At 45.3% G+C, this 19852-nt stretch overlaps 1 protein-coding gene across 3 annotated transcripts in view; it reads right to left on the bottom strand.

The window, feature by feature from the left end:
* Positions 1-19852, bottom strand: part of OPCML (opioid binding protein/cell adhesion molecule like) — a 911865-nt gene that overhangs the window by 170022 nt on the left and 721991 nt on the right. For all 3 annotated transcript variants that reach the window (XM_056860420.1, XM_056860421.1, XM_056860419.1), the window contains one exon: positions 14196-14428. In XM_056860420.1, the coding sequence (XP_056716398.1) occupies positions 14196-14428 (233 nt within the window). The remainder of the gene's footprint in view (positions 1-14195; positions 14429-19852) is intronic.

Raw genomic sequence — 19852 nt, 5'->3', positions numbered from 1 at the left:
TCAGCTGACTCACTGGCCGGATAAGAGCTCTCAAGGGACCGGATCTGGCCCTTGGGCCTTATGTTTGATACCCCTGGTACATTTACTTCAATTACAGTACAGATTGAGAATCCCTTATCCGAAAATCCGATACCCAAAAATGATCCAAAATCCGAAATTTCTGGTGAGATAGTGACACCTTTGCTTTCTGATGGTTCAGTGTACACAAACTTTGTTTAATGCACAAAATGATTAAAAATATTGTATAAGAGATTGTATAAAATTATCTACAGGCTATGTGTATAGGGGGTATATAAAACATAAATGAATTTTGTGTTTAGATTTGGGTCCCATCCCCAAGATATCTTGTAAAGTATATGCAAATAGTCTAAAATCCAAAATAATCCAAAATGTTTATAGTCCCAAGCATTTTGGAAAAGGGATACTCACCCTGTATGCGCGATATGGAACTTGCCTCTTTCTCTTGTTTCTTCGGTTGATACTGACACAGTAGTCTAGCTTGGTTCACACATCCATGCCCGTTGCATGATTTTCTTCAGATCTGATTACTGCCTATAGGCAGCGTAAACGGTTTCCACTGAAATGAAACTGTCCTTGAGGGAATGTCTGTGGTGGGTGCCATATCTGTGATGGCCCCTTCACACTTGAAAACCAACTCTGGCAGTGCAAACCTAAACAGAGTTAACAGTTATCAAAGACCATCGATAGCCAGTGTGGTGTAGTGGTTAACAGTGGTGGTTTGGAGCGGTGGAGTCTGATCTGGAGAACTGGGTTTGATTCCCCACTCCTCCACATGAGCAGCGGAGGCTAATCTGGTGAGCTGTTCCCCCACACACACACTCCTAACCATGAAGACATCTCAGTGACCTTGGGCTAGTCACACTCTCTCAGCCCCACCTACCTCACAGGGTGTCTGTTGTGGAGAGGGAAAGGGAAGGTGATTGTAAGCCGGTTTGATTCTGCCTTAAGTGGTAGAGAAAGTTGGCATATAAAAACCAACTCTTCTCCTCCTCCTCCTCCTCCTCCTCCTCCTCCTCCTCCTCCTCCTCCTCCTCCTTCTTCTTAGCAAAATGGCCCACATAAGAAGATATCAGTCTTTTTTTAATGGTGTGGCACACAGGCAACATTAATTTATTTACTTCATTTATATCCCACCTTTCTCCCTAATGGAGATCCAAAACATGGTGGGGTGGGGGAACATAATGCAATATCTTTTGTCCTGTTTCCATGTTCTGCATAATAGAAAGAACCACACAAAAAGGGTGTGTGTGTGCAAAGCTTTTACAAGCTGGCCTGCAATCTGGCCTCCAGCTGCAAGAAACTTGGGATGTTGTTATTTTAACACTTTTCGCTACCTCTCTGAAAGCAAAACAACATTGAGGCAATAGCCATTACCTTGAGATGGACTGATCATGCGGCTCAAATCAAAGCTCCCTGCATTCAACGAATGAGCCAGAAGGGGAGAAAAAGGGGCAAAGAGGCAAAACAAGACATAGGTATGGAAGGGTCATGTTGAGAAAAGAAAAGCAAGATCAAAAGAGAGAAGTGGAAGTCCAATGGAAGTGGAAGTTCTCCCCCCCCCCCCGAGAAGAATGCTACCTTGGAATTCCATTTTTCCCCCAGAGCCGGAACAATGCTAATTTTCACACTGCAAATGTTATTTTGTTTAAATAATGCATGGTTTTCTCCCCTAATACCAGTTGCTGAACCCTGAGGCTAACGATGAAAAAAATAATATTAGCTAGGTGTCTCCCACCCCCCGTTCACAAACGGCATCCTCCTCTCCTTATGACACATACTTCCCCTGCGACCATTATGAACGTCCATCATAGCAGCTTCAAGGCACCCTGTGCATCTGTGCACGGGACTGGATTATTTCAGTGTGTCTGATCTTTTTGTGCTTATTGTGGCGTTTCTCCTGACGGCAGAGCTGAGCAATGTGCAACCGTGCAATAGCCGGGGCCGAAATGAAACAGTGAACCCCGTCCAACTGTGTGGCTGGTCAAGTGCACTTCCTTTACAAATTAAGGTTTCCAGCACCGCCTCAGCAAATGCCAGGAGATTTTGAAGATGGTGTCTGGGGAGGCTGGAGCTTGGAGAGGCTATGATGTCACCTCCAGGTGATGCTTGAGGACAGGGGTGTCAAACATATGGCCCAAGGGCCGGATCCGGGCCCTTGACAGCTCTTATCCGGCCCGTGAGCCAGCTGAGGCAGCCACCCCCCCAGTCCCGATCTCGCCTGGCGAGGCATGGCCCAGCCCGACCAAGTGACATTTATGTCCTATCTGGCCCTCGTAAGAAATGAGTTTGACACCCCTGCTCTAGGAATCCCCCCCCCAATCTCTACAGTAAAGACACAGTGACATTCCTAGAGCGTCACTATGGAGTCCATTTTTCCAGTCATTCTTTCTCCCAGCTGCTTGATTTCTTGAGGGTGGGGGATTGGGGCAAATGGCAAGCCTTCTGTTGGAAGCACCTCCCTGTAGACTTTATGCAGCTGGCACTTGCTCTAAGCTGGCTCCGCCTTTCTCTCTGTCCACAGCCACATAGATTGGGGTTGAGAACTCTATGGCACCATATCCCTGCTGAGCTCCCTCCCTTCCCCAAATTCTCCCTTCCCCAGGCTCTGTCCCCAAATCTCCAGGAATTTCCCAAATCAGATTTGACAACCTTGTTCGCAAATAGACGCTGTGCAAATGAAAGCACTAAAATGATTCCTCATTGTCTGCTTGCACTAAGTAAAAGCTATCGTATCCCTGTCTTTACTTCTCGCTCAGGGCATGGAATAAGGTATTTCTTATAGAACAATTTCAAAAACGAATGAAAGGAAATCATATAAGCCATCTGTTGTACATTCCGTTGCCCCGTGCGCACATTGTTATTCCCTTAAAAATTATATTGAAGTGAAGTGCGTTGCTGCAGCCCTTGTGCCACTGATTGCACAAGCGGAACGGCACTAAGTACATTTTCCTTTCTGCTCATGCATCACCGGATCCAGGCCTTTGTGCATCAATAGATCAGCATCATGTGTAGAGCACTGATTTACATTGTATATATAAACACTGTATACTTGAGTATGGAGACTGCATACCACGCATACACAATGCACACTATCTCCACCCAGCTCAGGGTTGCCAGGTCCCTCTTCGCCACCGGCGGGAGATTTTTGGGGCGGAGCCTGAGTAGGGCAGGGTTTGGGGAGGGGAGGGACTTCAATGCCATAGAGTCCAATTGTTAAAGTGGCCATTTTCTCCAGGGGAACTGATCTCTATCGGCTGGAGATCAGCTGTAACAGCAGGAGATCTCCAGCTAGTACCTGGCGGTTGGCAACCCTAACTCAGCCATGGATCTCACTGGATGACCTTTGGCCAATCACTTATCTTAGCCTCACCTATATCATAGGATAAGAAGATGGGAGCCATATGTGATGATGATGATGATGATGAAGAAGAAGAAGAAGAAGAAGAGTAGTTGGGTTTTATACCCTGATTTTCTCTACCTTTTAAGGAGACTCAAACTGGCTTACAATCTCCTTCCCTTCCTCTCCCCACAACAGACACCGTTGTGATGTGGGGGGGGGGGGCTGAGAGAGTTCTGAGAGAACTGTGACTAGCCCAAGGTCACCCAGCTGGCTTAATGTGGAGCAGCGAGAAAACCAAACCTGTTCTCCAAACTACAGAGATCAGTTCCCTTGGAGAGAATGGGCTCCTGTGGAGGGTGAACTGTATGGCCTAATACCCCACTGAAGCCCCTCCCCTCCTCAAACCCCATCCTCCCTAGGGTCTACTCTCAAATCTCCAGGAATTTCCCAACCCAGAGTTGGCAACCCTAGAGAATCTTCACTTTAATGAGGCCAGAGGAGTAATCTCTTTTCTGTTCTCTGGAAAACAAGCTGTGCCTATTTCTATTTCATTAGGCTCTTGAGTAGTAAGCCTCTTTCATTGCCACACTCTAAAAATGTTGGTTTCAGCACTTATACATTATATTTTATTATTTTAATAGCTGCAGGTTAGAATTTTCTAGAAGCTTGGATGCATTGTGATAGCAAGATGCTTTATGGGCCTGCTAGGAGAGGAAAGGTGAGATGAAAATGAATTTAATGCATTAAAAGTAAATAGCTCAGGGACTGTGAGGGAAGGAAGAGCCATGGTTCTGTGGTCCAGCGCATATGCCTTGCACGCAGCATCAATCACCAGCACCCCCAAGTTAAAATGATCCCAGGTAGTAGCAAGGAAATTGGGAGAGACCTCTCTCAGCTGCAGTTTAGCCCATGAAGCTGGGAAGTAGGGTTTCCAGTTCTAGACTGACAAATTCCTGGAGATGGAGCCTGGGGAAGATGGGGTTTGGGAAGGGGAAGGCCCTCTGTAGGGCATAATACCATAGAATCCACCCTCCAAAGCAGCTGTTTTCTCCAGGCCTCTATAATCTGGAGATCAGAGCAGGGTTGGCTTCATTAAACAAGCAGAGATTGAGGGATTTCACAGGTCAAAATTGGAAACCTGGAGGGTATTACTACAGCATTTTATTTTCTCTTTGCTCAACCTAGGGTTGCCAGGTCCCCCCGACTGCTGGCCAGGTGAACATGCTGGATCAGACCAAGGCCCATCAAATCCAGCAGTCTGTTCACAAAGTGGCCAACCAGGTGCCTCTAGGAAGCCCACAAACAAGATGAATGCAGCAGCATGGTCCTGTCTGTATTCCATGGCACCTAACATAATAGGCATGTTCCTCTGATCCTGTGGACAATAGGTATGCATCATCATTAGTATCCATATTGACTAGTAGCTATGGATAGCCCTATCCTCCATAAACATGCCCACTCCCTTCTTAAAGGTGTGAGGCAGTATAGAGTAGTTTCTCACTGTTGGGGAACATCTGGAGATTTAGCGGTGAAGCCTAGAAAGGACAGGGACCACAGTGGGGTATAATGCCATAGAGTCCACCCTCCCAAGCATCCATTTTCTCCAAGGGAACTGATCTCTGTAGTCTGGAGATGAAGTGTAATTCTGAGGGATCCCCAGGTCCCACCTGGATGCTGGCATCCCTAGCATATCCCTATACCTGAACCCCATCTCAAACCTGTCTCTTATTGGTGGTAGCTAAGGTGGTAGTTGTGGTCAGACAATCACACCAATCATAATGTTCCATGTGATGTCTGAACCAGGCCTTTATTGTCTAAACAAAGTTGTTAATCATAATTCGCGAAGTGCCTAAAGTCTAATCTAATTTTAATTTCATTGCCTTTTTACTTACATATGGGGCTGATTCCATGTTGAGATAAATATTGATTGATTGAAGTACCTAAATTACTAGGCACTGCACAGAACGAGTTAAAAGCAGAAGGCCTTGCCCGCAAGCTTACAATATGGTTTGATTCTTTGGAGGAAGCTTGGAGCCTCTAGGTTTTTGCCAGGTAAGTCCTCCTTGGGCAAAGCGCTTAATAGAAATGCCAACTCAAAGCATTCCAAGTGCTCCCTTTTAAGGAGAAAAGATAATCACATCAAGATTCAGAAAACAGATGGTTCAGATGCAAGTGAAAAACTCTCCTGAGAACAGCCGCTGCCAGGAGACAGATTTCAAGGCAGGGCGGAAGAAATCAACACAAGCAAGGAATTATATCGCTCCTCTATTTAACGTTCCTAAACTCCATGTAGTATGAGTTTTGCAGGTAGAGATAATTTTGAGTCTCTCCTTCCTACTGTTTTTGACCTGAAACTCCCTGTTTCAATTCTGCTTCTCCCTTGTGGGAAACTGAAGGCGTGATGCTTTTCTTTAAAGCCCTTTTCTGTTTCCTTGCACCAAATTTGCTCCAGAAAATATTAACATTTTCGACATTATTCATACATCAATCAATCAGCTCTATACCCATATTGTACTCTTTTATTCTGAATATACAGAATTTAACAGGACTTAGTTCCCAATGAAGGCCATAGAACTGACCTGCCTACAGTATCCCTGGTTAGCTTCAGAACAGTAATAAGGATTATTGAAACACTGAGAAACCAAATGATGTCACGCTTCTTAATCAAAGCTGAGTCAAAGGAGAGCCAGCGTGGTATAGTGGTTAAAAGTGGTAGTTTGGAGCGGTGGAAAACCAGGTTTGACTCCCCATGCTTCCACATGAGTGGCAGATGCTAATCTGGTGACCTGGGTTTGGTTCCCCACTCCTACACATCAAGCCAGCTGGGTGACCTTGGGCTAGTCACAGCTCTGTTAGAGCTCTCTCAGCCCCACCTACCTCACAGGGTGTCTGTTGTGGGGAGGGGAAGGGAAGGAGATTGTAAGCTGGTTTGATTCTCCCTTAAGTGGTAGAGAAAGTTGACATATAAAAACCAACTTTTCGTCTTCAAATGTTTGCTATGAACCTTTTATCTTAAAACTGGGAGAGGGAGTCTGGTATGTATCCGCCAAAAGCTTTCCTGAAACAATACCCCTGCACACTTTTTCGCTACCTACTTACATATTCCTTAGTCTAAAGGAAGGTTTCAAACTTGCCTAAGAGGAGAGTCTATGTGCTAGTGCTGGAAAAAAAATTCAAGTGTTTTCAGTGTGAGGAAGCAGAAAATGAAGCTAGAGGAAAGAATCTCAAGTTCAAGTCACACAAGGGAAAACCAAACACAAAATGGAGATTTTAAGGTTTTTTTTAAAAAAAGGAACAAAAAATACAAAATTGTCCCTAATTATGGTAGCAACCAGCTCACTTCCCTCATTACAACATCCTGGAGCAACTTACCCTACTGCAGAGTCAAATAATTGACGTTTTTCCTCTGATAACACAGCAATCAGCCTGAGGCTTTGAATGTACTCTCTTCGATGCATTTACTTAGGAGTAAGTTAGGTTGGACTTGGTGGGATTGACTTCTGAGAAAACATGGGCAGGGTTGCTCTGCCTTCCACAAATCCTTTTCCATGCAGCAGTTGCATGCCATGCTTTGCTTCCCATCAGGGAACATCAAGGGAGACATGATAGAGGTCTATAAAATTATGCATGGTATGGAGAGTGGACAGGAAGAAGCTTTTCTCCCTCTCTCATAATACCAGAACTCAGGGTCATCTGCTGAAGCCAGAGGGTGAGAGATTAAAAAGAGTCAAAAGGAACGCGGTGACGGCTGCCAACTTGGAAGGCTTTAAGAGGGGAGTGGACATGTTCCTGGAGGAGAGGGCTATCCATGGCTTCTAGTCAAAATGAATACTAGTCATAATGCATACCTAGTATCTCCAGTATCAGAGGAGCATGCCTATTATATTAGGCTTTGCGGAACACACGCAGGATAATGCAGCTGCACTCGTCTTGTTTGTGGGCTTGCTTGAGGCACCTAGTTGGCCACTGTGTGAACAGACTGCCAGACTTAATAGGCCCTGGTCTGATCCAGCATGGGCTTTTCTTATGTTCCTATGTTCTAAGGGCTCTCGGATCATATCACACAACCTACCGCTCAATGCAAAATGCCCAGCTGCAGGTAGAGGTCATGGGCACTGGGTTTCCCCTGCAATTCTGCAGTCTTAGGAGAGGCTGTGGCTCAGTGGCTGAGCATTTGTTTGGCATGCAGAAGGTCCCAGGTTCAATCCCCGGCATCACTAGTTAAATGATCTGATAGTAGGTGATGTGAAAGACCTCTACCTGAGATGCTGGAGAGCTGCTGCCAGTCTGAGTAGACAATAAAGACCCTGTTGGACCAAAGGTCTGATTCATTATAAGGAAGATTCATATGTTCATGTAAAACAAACTTGTATTATCTCTGTGGCTGTATCCGAACTCAGAGCAAAATTACCCTTGCAGTCAGGGTGGCTTAAACAATCCTGCTGCAACTCATTTCTCTTCCCCTTGTGGCTATTCTCGCAGCACAACGGCAAACACTGTTCCCCAGGCTGCTAGAGAGAATTATTCCTTAAAGTCTCAGCATGTTCCCACTTTCACCTTCAATTCATTTCTCTCCCTTCTCCCTAGACCATTCCAGTTAATTTCCTTTTCCCCCGCCCCAAAGAGCTTATTCTGTGCAGCTGGACATATTTTGTGCGGGGGGGGGGGGGAACTGCACAGTGGGAACTAAGTTTTTTTGTGCAATTGGGAATATGGGGTTTAATAAGGAGTAATGTTTTTTCTTTAAAAAGAAACAGATGAAGAGAAAAAATGGACAAGATAGAAAATAAAGATAAATACTGTCTTCTCGGTTGTTTTACTTTCCTTCCTTCTGCTTGGTTAGAAAAGTTTCTCTGTATGGACTCTGAGCTGTGGGGGGGGGACTCACCAACTGTTTCTGTCATATGGGGAATTTTTGTGTGTGGATAAATCTTGCCCTTAGTCCAAACTATGTCATGCTTCCCTCTTCCCATTCACTTCCATTACCTTCCCCTCCATCTTATTAATTTCTCTCCCCCATCCCAATTTTATTTCTCTAAGTATATCACTTCCTAATTTTTCTGGTAATATTTGTTTGACATTACAGTGTTCAATTTAACTAACTCTTCTAAAATTGCTACTACTGTGCGACAATTAAATAAATCAGAGAATCAAACTGGCAGACAGGCTCAAGGCCTCCAGGAGTATGAACGAGATGAGTAAAATATTACTCCAGCAGTGGGCCCAGTGTCATGCAGCCAGGTTGCCAATCTCCAGGTGGAAGCTGGAGATCTCCTGGGATTACAACTGATCTCCTGACAACAGAGATCAGTTCACCTGGAGAAAATGCCCGCTTTGGAGGGGGGAGCTCTATAGCATTATACCCTACTGAAATCCCTCCCCTCCCCAAACCCCATCCTCCCCAGGCTCCACCCCCAAAACCTCCAGGTATTTCCCAACCCGGAGCTGGCAACCCTAATTTATAGGGTTGCCAACCTCCGGTACTAGCTGGAGATCTCCTGCTATTACAACTGATCTCCAGCTGATAAAGATCAGTTCACCTGGAGAAAATGGCCGCTTTGGCCATTGGATTCTATGGCATTGAAGTCCCTCCCCTCCCCAAGCCCCGCCCTCCTCAGGCTCCGCCCCCAAAACCTCCCGTCGGTGGCGAAGAGGGACCTGGCAACCCTACTGATGTACCTCTATGAGCCACTGTCCTGGGCATGCCTTAGGGTTGCCAACCTCCAGGTAATAGCTGGAGATCTCCTGCTATTACAACTGATCTCCAGCCGATAGAGATCAGTTCCCCTAGAGAAAATGGCCGCTTTGGCAATTGGACTTTCAGGCATTGAAGCCCCTCCCCTCCCCAAACCCCGCCCTCCTCAGGCTCCACCTTAAAAACCTCCTGTTGATGGCGAAGAGAGACCTGGCAACCCTAGCATGCCTCCTTTGAGAGCAAGGAAATGAGTTCTGCTGCAGTTCTACCTCGGGAGAATATGAATCATCTAATCACCGCCAATGCACACCTAATAGTGGATGAATGGTGGATTCTTTGTGTCTCTGTGTGCTGCAACAGACTTAGAAAAGTGTAACTCTGTTTAGGATTATACTGCAACACACACACATAGACTTCCACAGCTAGCAAAAGTCTTCTACTAGATGCACACACAATTAAACAGACAAATGGAAGTTATGGGTGGAATATTTTTTCTCTCTCCAATAATGACAGCTGATTACTTGCAAAAAGACTACCCCATTTGAAAAGGAGTGCAGATAAAAGCGCCGAGGACAAATTATTTTAATGCTTTATTCGTAAAAAAAGAAAAAGGAAAAAGAAAAATCTCTCCCCCCCCCAATTTATTCATTGCAAAATCAATATCCATCAGCTGTTTGAAATTAAAGAAGAGGTTAGGCCCTGGTTTTAAACATGCCTTATTGTATTGTGAGAGCTTTCTGCTCAGCCCGATAAATCTTCTTTAAGAGGATTAGGAAACTTTCATTATCTTTATCTAACCTGAACTAACACTAACTCCGAAAAATTAATCTATAGACTGGACAAAAGCCGATCGCTGGTTGCCGTTGCTAAGAAGCCAGCCTCTGGAGTTACTTTCTAATTGAAGTGGGTGGGAGGAGACAAGGGCTAAATCTGTTTAGACCAGGATGGAAGGAGGGTTGGAGGGAGAGACAAGAACTCCTTATGGGCTGAACAGGTCACATTATTCCTTGTGAATAATTTATCCATCGGCTTCGGGCATATTTTTTCTCTATGAATCATTTATTTGCGAGGAAAGAAGAAAAGAAAAGGGGGGAAAGAACCACCCTCCGCTCCCCTGCTGCTAATTATTTATACAGCTCTAACGATGAGAAAGCACCAGTAATACACTCAGCAGCCCTCAACTAGGAAGTCATAGGAAAGCGAAAGGTTACCGGATTCCAGCTTCTCTATAAGGAGAAGGAATAGGGTTGCCAACCTCCAGGTGGTGGCAGGAGATCTCCTGCTATTACAACTGATCTCCAGCCGATAGAGGTCAGTTAACCTGGAGGAAATGGCCGCTTTGCCAACTGGACTCTATGGCATTGAAGTCCCTCCCCAAACCCAGCCCTCCTCAGGCTCCACTCCAAAAACCTCCCGCTGGTGGCAAAGAGGGATCTGGCAACCCTAAGAAGGAAGGGTCTGGGGTAGGGCTGCCAACCTCCAGCTGGTGGCTGGAGATCTCCTGCTATTACAACTGATCTTCAAGCAGCAGGGATCAGTTCACCTGGAGAAAATGGCCACTCTGGCTATTGGACTCTATGGCATTGAAGTCCCTCCCCTCCCCAAACTCTGCCCTCCTCAGGCTCCATCCCAAAAACCTCCCACCGGTAGCGAAGAGGGACCTGGCAACCCTAGGAGATATGCAGACAAGGCAGAATGAAAAGAAACTGGGGTTGCCAACGTTCAGGTGGGGCCTGGAGGTCTCTCAGAATTGCAACTGATCTCCAGACCACAGAGATCAGTTCCCCTGGAGAAAATGGCAGTTTCAGAGGGTGGACTCTGTGGCATTATACCCTGCTGAAATCCTTCCCCAAACTCCACTCTCTTCAGGCTCTTCAAATTTCTTCTACAGAGGAAGGCAACAAAGATATTGAGTGGTCTGGAGACCAAGTCCTATAAGGAAAGGTTGAAGGAGCTGGGTATGTTTAGCCTGGAAAGGAGACAACTGACAGGTGATATGATAACCATCTTCAAGTATTTGAGGAACTGTCATATAGAGGATGGTGCTGAGTTGTTTTCTGTTGCCCCAGAAGGTTGGACCAGAACCAATGGGTTGAAATTAAATCAAAAGAGTTTCCAGCTAAACATTAGGAAGAACTTTCTAACAGTTAGAGTGGTTCTTCAATGGAACAGGCTTCCTCGGGAGGTGGTGGGCTCTCCTTCTTTGGAGGTTTTTAAGCAGAGGCTAGATGGCACTCTGTCAGCAGATCATGAGAGGGAGTGCAGGAAGCTTTGCATCCGTGTTTGGCTCTCGGGGCCCTTTCTTGCATGCCCAGGGTAGTGCTGATCACCACTTTAGGGTCAGGAAACAATCTTCCTCCAGGCCACATTGGCCAGAGATCCTGGAGGGTTTTTTTTTTTTTTTGCCATCTTCTGGGCATGGAGTAGGGGTCATTGGGGGTGTGGGGGGGGAGGTAGTCATGAATTTCCTGCATTGTACAGAGGGTTGGACTAGATGGCCTTGGTGGTCCCTTCCAACTCTATGATTCTGTGATTCTATGAAGACGGAGCACGCCGGCTGAGCTCATTCCACAGGCCCAACAGTAAAATCAATTTCTGAGCCTTCTCAGTGGAATCAAACACTCCCTTCCACTGAACTCCCTTAAAAGGGGGGACATGCTCCAGGATGCCTCCTCCCGTCGGCTTGGTGCTTGATGTGGAAGCTCTGAGATGCTTCTATCAGAAGAGACCCGGGAACTCCCTCTTTGTCTACCCAACGGCTCGTGTTAAGGGAAGGCAGTTCTCTCGCAGCATTATCCCTTGAAGCTCTCTACCAAAAGCCCTTGATGGCTGCAATGACTTTGACACACTTACACAATCTGTCTTCTTCCCCTCCGGAAAGTGATAGCCTTGTTCTGTGCGAGTCTCTTCCCCTATGCTGCCTGACAGTTCTTTTTATTTTGGCACTGCATTTTCCCCCAAAGAAGATAATTCCGCTGTCAAGGCCACTAAGGTGCCACTGAGGCGTCGCCTTCTGTATTTAGAAATCTCTCTCTTCCTTTGGAACTCGGAAACCAGTAGCAGGCAGGAAAGATGCTGCCATCACAGGCTGGATTTTTCTCATTTGGCACCATTCCCACCCCCACCCCCCAAATGTGTTGGAGGAGAGTGTTACGGATGCTGTGGACTGCCAAAATAACGAATCAGTGGGTTATAGATCAAATCAAGCCTGAACTGACCCTGGAAGCTAAAATGACTAAACTGAGGCTGTCACATTTGGGACACATTATGAGAAGACAAGAGTCACTGGAAAAGACAGCCATGCTAGGAAAAGTTGAAGGCAGCAGGAAAAGAGGAAGACCCAACAGGAGATGGATTGACTCTATAAAGGAAGTCATGGCCCTCAATTTGCAAGATCTGAGCAAGGCTGTTAAGGATAGGGCGTTTTGGAGGACGTTGATTCACTGGGTTGCCGTGAGTCGGAAGCGACTTGATGGCACTTCACACACACACACACACACACACACACACACACACAGTCCCCGCTATTTCATCCCATCTTTTAAGATAAAGGTGGCCCACGCATTTGGCACTTAGGGTCACTTTGGAAACAGAGACCACAGAGAGGGGGGGCCCACCATCCACTTATTTAATCACATGTAGATAAATTCAACTATTATGTCAGGGTCTTGCTTATCACAACATGCTCCAAACAATAACTTTACAGAACAAAGCAAGAGCAGCCAGATAGGCACAAAAATATACATTCCCATCTTAGTCAAAGGGACAAGTGGGGAAACAGGGAGCCCACGTTCTACCAAACACACACAGCCACAGCTTCCAGAGTACAGATATGTTCCCAGGTCCCATTGGGAAGCTTCCAAATCAAGGATTAGTGAAGTCTGTATAGGGGGCAGGGCCGGTGCTACCATAAGGCAAACTAAGCGGTTGCCTAGGGCGCAGAACCGGCCTGAGGGGCACCATTTTAAACAGATTAGTTTCTTGGGGGAAAATGCAACTGACAATTTATATATTTTTAAATTTTAAGATAAGTACCACAACAGTGCTATGGAATATAATTAATTATAATGTCTTATAAAGGCCCTCTCTTGTGTACACACCAAACAAGCATCTTTAATTGGTGGGAGAGTCAGGAGAAGGGCCGGTGCTACCATTAGGCAAACTAGGTGGTCGTCTAGGGCACAGACCTCAGAGGGGTGCAGAACTGGCCGGAGGGGCACAGTTTTAAACAGATTAGTTTCTTGGGAAAAAATGCAACTGAAAATTTATATTTTTAAAATTTTTTAAATTAAGTACCACAACAGTGCTATGGAATATAATTAATTATAACGTCTTATAAAATCTGTTTTTGAAAAATTAGTTAGCCATGGAGGGAGGGGCACAAGTAGTTAGCCTTGCCTAGGGCGTAAAAATGACTGGCCCTGGCTCTGATAGGGGGAAGCAACAGTAACAACACTCTTACACTTTACAACAATTACGACTCGGCTTACTCTTTGGCGGAGCGTTCTTTGTTTAAAGGACCCTGGGTTTCCAGTGTAAAACTGTCCCGTGTTCACATGTGTGTAGTCACATCCAGGAATCACAGACCATGTATGGACACCATGTTTACCTCAGCACCGCTGTTAATGCTGTGAGCAAGTGATTAACTGATGCCCGAGACGTCACTTTAAATGCCACCGTAATCATCAGCTGTCAGATTTGCTGGTCCAGCAAATAAATGCTAATTAGTACCGTTAGAACCGCTAAAGACCAGTTCTACAAACCGCCGTGCAGGAATGATGTTACAAACCATGATGTTGTTACCGAAATACATGAACATCACTGAAATATCGACCTGCCGAGGCAAATGCTTAGAATTGGGCTGCCAGCAACATGGCAAAGCTCTTTCAATCAAACTACAGACAGAAGCTTTGTAAGCTCATTTGTTCCTTCTTTCCATGACTGTGGCCATCACACATGGCCTGAGAGTAGAGTAGGTGGAATGACACCCAGCGGCCCAAGTTTTAACCACAAGCTCTTGCGCAACGGGGCATTAAGTGGAAACTATTAGATTCATACCTCCCCAAGCACCCATTCAAAGGCAGGAACCCTTCAACATGAAATATCCTAATTTCCTCAGCCACTACCGGAACGTCTTACCTTGCACGATGAGATGGACTCGCGATGTCTTTGGATGATTGTCGGTTTGTACGGAGCAGGTGTAAGGGCCTTCATCATATATGTCCACGTTAAGGATCTTGATGCTGTACTCGGTTTTGGTGTTGGAGAAGATGACCACTCGTTCGTCTATCGACCACTTATCATTCCCAGCATAAAGGATAGTGCTACGGTTCAGCCAAGCTACTCGCGTGACCCGGTTGTCCACGGTACATCTGGAAAAGGAAGAGCAGAGAGTGAAACGGCAGTGCCTCTGGAGTTCTGGACATAATTTTCTCCAGAAGTAATCAACATATTCTGACTTGGACCCTTAAGAGGAGTTATTAAACTCCAAACCTGGAAAGGATGGCTTAGACCAGGGGCGTCGAACTCAATTGTTACAAGGGCCAGATATGACATCAATGTCACTTGGTCAGGCCGGGCCATGCCTCGTCAGCCCAGATTGAGAGTGGAGTGAGTGGCTGCCTCAGTTGGCACGCAGGCCTGATAAGAACTCTCAAGGGGCCGGATCCGGCCCACGGGCCTTATGTTTGACACCCCTGGCTTAGACCTTTTGTGTAAGGCGGATGAATCAGCCCACTCACCACACAAGGCATGCAACTCTCATATGGATATCCACAAGGGACCCTAAGCAATGACACAACTTGTGTTTCTAAGCCCGAGCCATCTACTTCACATGAGCGATAGGGCTTTGGCAGTCCAGAACTTTGTCTATCTTCCTCACATCTCAAAAACTTATTGTGTGTGTATGTTAAGTGCCATCAAGTCTCTTCCGACTCATGGTGACCCTATGAATGAAAGTCCTCCAAAATGTCCTATCTTTGACAGCATTGCTCAGATATTGCAAATTGAAGGCTGTGGCTTCCTTTATTGAGTCAATCCATCTCTTGTTGGGTCTTCCTCTTTTCCTGCTGCACTCAACTTTTCCTAGCATGACTGTCTTTTCCAGTGACTACTCATTGTGAAATCCCCCCATCCAATTGTGCCAAGACCAGGAAACTCACATCCCTGCTCTGAGGAGCTTGGGGCTCTAGACTATCTTAACTGAGAACATCACTCTGATAGGAAAGAAGTAGGCATTCCCTAGGCAACCAGACTAACCAAAGGTCTTTTATGCATGGCTGTTTCACTTGTCATCACCCCTCCAACGACTTCGGGTCTTTGTTTGGATTATGCATGCCGTTTGTGACCATCAGAGGTCCCTCTGTGTTTCCCTGTATTTTGAAGGACCTGTTTTATCTCAAATTTGAAAATGCGGGCAAAACGCGGGGAAATGCAGGGGGAGAGCGAGGCGACCTCTGACGGTCGGAAACGGCATGCATAATCAAAACAAAGACCAGAAGTTGTCAGAGGGGTGACAGCGAGTGAAACAGCCATGCATAAAAGACCAAAGGAGAAGTAAACTCAAGGCCATACTGTCATCAGCTGTTCCATAGCTGGGTTAGGCCATCTCTACCATCTTGAAATTGGAAAGAACTAGCTGTCCCGTTGAGAGTCTGTTTATTGGTTTTATCAGCGAATAGGACATTACGGAAGAGAACAACAAAAAAGGAAGAACAAGAGATCTGTTCCACAAGATCCAAGAAATCAAAGGGAAATTTAAAGCACGGTTAGGCATGCTGAAAGATCAGCATGGAAATACATTAACTGAACAGGACAAAATAAAGAAAAGGTGGGAACAATACACTGAAGAACTATACAGAAGAGATGAAAGGATAAAAGATTCTTTCCAAGAAGAATCTTTTGAAGAAGAACCTACAGTTTTAGAAAGTGAAGTGAAAGCTGCATTGAGAGCAATCGGGAGAAACAAATCACCAGGAGCAGATGGGATACCAATAGAGCTATTCCAAGCCACAGAAACGGAGGCCATCACAATCTTGACAAGAATATGCCAACAGATATGGAAAACAAAACAATGGCCCACAGACTGGAAACGATCCATTTACATTCCAATTCCCAAGAAAGGAGACATCAAAGACTGCAACAACTATCGGACCATTGCATTAATTTCTCATGCAAGTAAAGTGATGCTCAAAATCTTACAGCAAAGGCTGCTACCATATATGGAACGAGAAATGCCTGATGTTCAAGCTGGTTTCAGAAAAGGAAGAGGCACTAGAGATCATATTGCAAATATACACTGGTTACTGGAGCGTACGAGAGAATTTCAGGAGAAAATCAGCTTGTGTTTCATAGATTACAGCAAAGCTTTTGACTGTGTGGATCATGAAAAGTTATGGCTGGTTTTAAAGGAAATGGGTGTGCCACTACATCTGATTGTTTTGATGCGCAACCTGTACTCTGGACAAGAGGCCACAGTTAGAACAGAATATGGAGAAACGGAATGGTTTCCAATTGGCAATGTGTCAGACAAGGATGTATTTTATCTCCCTATCTCTTCAATCTATATGCAGAACATATAATTAGGAAAGCAGGATTAGATTTAGATGAAGGTGGAGTGAAAATTGGAGGGAGGAACATTAATAATTTGAGATATGCTGATGACACTACATTATTGGCAGAAAATAGTGAAGATTTGAAACAACTACTGCTGAAAGTTAAAAGAGAAAGTGCCAAAGCAGGACTGCAGCTGAACATCAAGAAAACAAAAGTAATGACTACAGGAGAATTACAGAACTTTAAGGTTGACAATGAGGAAATTGAAATTGTTCAAGACTTTCTATTCCTTGGCTCCACCATCAACCAAAAGGGAGACTGCAGCCAAGAAATTAGAAGGAGATTGAGACTGGGAAGGGCAGCCATGAAGGAGCTAGAAAAGATTTTGAAGTGTAAGGATGTGACTCTGGCCACCAAGACTAGATTAATTCATGCCATCATATTCCCTATTACTATGTATGGGTGTGAAAGCTGGACAATGAAGAAAGCTGATAGGAAGAAAATAGATTCCTTTGAAATGTGGTGTTGGAGGAGAGTGTTGCGGATTCCGTGGACTGCCAAAAAAACAAATCAGTGGGTTATAGATCAAATCAAGCCTGAACTGACCCTAGAAGCTAAAATGACTAAACTGAGGCTGTCGTATTTTGGTCACGTCATGAGACGACAAGAGTCACTGGAAAAGACCGTCATGATAGGAAAAGTTGAGGGCAGCAGGAAAAGAGGAAGACCCAACAAGAGATGGATTGACTCAATAAAGGAAGCCACAGCCTTCAATTTGCAAGATCTGAGCAAGGCTGTCAGAGATAGGGCATTTTGGAGGACTTTCATTCATAGGATCGCCATGAGTCGGAAACGACTTGACGGCACTTAACACACACACACAGGACATTACGGTACAACTTAATAGCCCAGACTAGCCAGTGCTTGTCAAAGCCTAGAAGCTAAGCAGGGTCAGCCATGGGCAGTTCTTGGATGGGAGACCAGGTTACTATGCAGAGGCAGGCATTGGCAAACCACCTCTGCTTTCTCTTGCCTTGAAACCCCATAAGAAGTCGCCATAAGTTGACTTGATGCCACTTGTTAGTTATTGTTGTTACCAATAATAACAACAGGACATTACTTCCTTTCAAAATATCCACGGTTTCATACATTTTGTATATATATAGGAACATATATATTTGGAGTAATATTTGGAGGAGGAGACACATTCACAAATAAGTATATAAATCTCACTGGAGCTATCCACACAGGCCAGTGTACCCATTTATTTAGACTTTATAGCTTGCTTTAATTAAACCAAAGGGGGGGGGGGGCGGAATCCAGGTCAGTGCTAGTAATAGTTGTTTGCTGTGTACACACTTAACGGTTCCACTGCTGCTTAAGATTTACTATTCACAGCAGACGGAGGATGTACGTGGGCAGCCGGGGGGAAGAGGAAGGAAAAGAGGAAGGATGGAGAGGAGAGGGAAGGAACTTTGTACTTGTAGCCAGCCTCCACTTTCATCCACTTCCATTCCCTTGGGCCTTACCATCTTCGTTTTTAATTAGCACCCAACTTCCCTTATCTAAGCTCTGTGTTATCATGCTTGATGGTCATCTCTGGAAGCCTCCAATCAAGCTATAAACCTTGGCAACACATTTGCATACTTATTTACAAGTTGGAGAAAACAGGAAAAGTGGGTGGCGATTATCACATGGGTAGGGTTGCCAACCTCCTGGTACTAGCTGGAGATCTTCTGCTATTACAACTGATCCCCAGGCGATAGAGATTGGTTCCCCTGGAGAAAATGGCTGCTTTGGCAAATGGACTCTATGACATTGAAGTCCCTCCCCTGCCAAACCCCACCCTCCTCAGGTTGCACCCTAAAAATCTCCAGCCAGGTATTTTCCAACCTGGAGCTGGCAACCCTACACATGGGCAAAGTGGCCTGCAGACATCTTTTTGAGAAGCAAGCTGCTTGTTAGTGGCTGTTGCAAAGGTAATGACCACACGTTCACACGGAGAAGCAGAGATGTGGGCCAGATAAAAAAATGCCTTGAAACCACAGAGAACCACTTCCAGTATTTGTCCACAGTCTAGTCTCTGCCGTTCTTCTCTGCAACCACATGAGACTTGAAAGCTTCAGGAATCAGGGCTGCATCCACACATTGTGGAACATTATGCTATTGTTGCACCTGGATTTTCCAGTTTGGATAAAAGCAGAATAGCTTAATGATGTGTGGGTGCAACCCACATTTCCAAGAGGTAGTTACACGCAGCAAAGAAGAAAGCCTAACAAAGAAAGAGGAGAGAGAGGAACTGAAATGTTTCCAGAACGCACATGCCGTTTGAATTCCATTTCATAGAGTAGCCTGGTTTATTTTTCATTCCTTACATTTATATCCTGTCTTTTTGCCAGCACAGAGCTCAAGATGGAATACAGAAGGTTCCCCAGGTATCTACAACCAAGCACTGCTCAAACCCCAAACTCTTTAGGCTTCAGCAAGGTTAAAAAAAAAAAAAAAGGTAAAGGTCCCCTGTGCAAGCACGGGGTCATTCCTGACCCATGGGGTGACATCCCGACGTTTCCTAGGCAGACTTTGTTTATGGGGTGGTTTGACAGTGCCTTCCCCAGTCATCTTCCCTTTACCCCCAGCAAGCTGGGTACTTATTTTACCGACCTCGGAAGGTTGGAAGGCTGAGTCAACCTTGAGCCGGCTACCTGAAACCAATTTCCGTCGGGATCGAACTCAGGTCGTGAGCAGAGCTTGGACTGCGGTACTGCAGCTCTTACCACTCTGGGCCACAGGGCTCCTACCACTTCAGCAAGGCTGCTGAATATGGAGAATTTAGCAGCAGAACCGACAGAAACAAGAGCAATACCGGAATTCACTCTGTAACAGGTAGCATTAAGAAGAGCATTGTTCCAGCTTGCTGCATTTTTCAAGATCTGAGCAGCACAGCCACAGGTACATGGCACACTGAGATGAATGGGTGAAATACTAGAACATGCTCTGTATAATATAACAATGGAATAACCGTTCAGTTCGCTGTATCTTGACTTGCCGTAGCCGCATAAGTTATGGTTTCCTGACTCACTTATTGTTAGATTAAAGATTTATTTTTAGACATTGTGCATTCTTCCATCTTCCATCTTGACACAAATAGTTCTGGAGTCACTAATTATACACACTTGATTTCACCCCCCTTCATGTTTCACCTCTATATGAATGAGCCCATTGTCCATTGGAAAACCGCAAAG

This window comes from Euleptes europaea, chromosome 14, assembly GCF_029931775.1.
Source record: "Euleptes europaea isolate rEulEur1 chromosome 14, rEulEur1.hap1, whole genome shotgun sequence".
NCBI classification, from domain to species: Eukaryota; Metazoa; Chordata; class Lepidosauria; order Squamata; family Sphaerodactylidae; genus Euleptes; species Euleptes europaea.
This window is presented reverse-complemented; position numbering and strand designations above follow the sequence as displayed.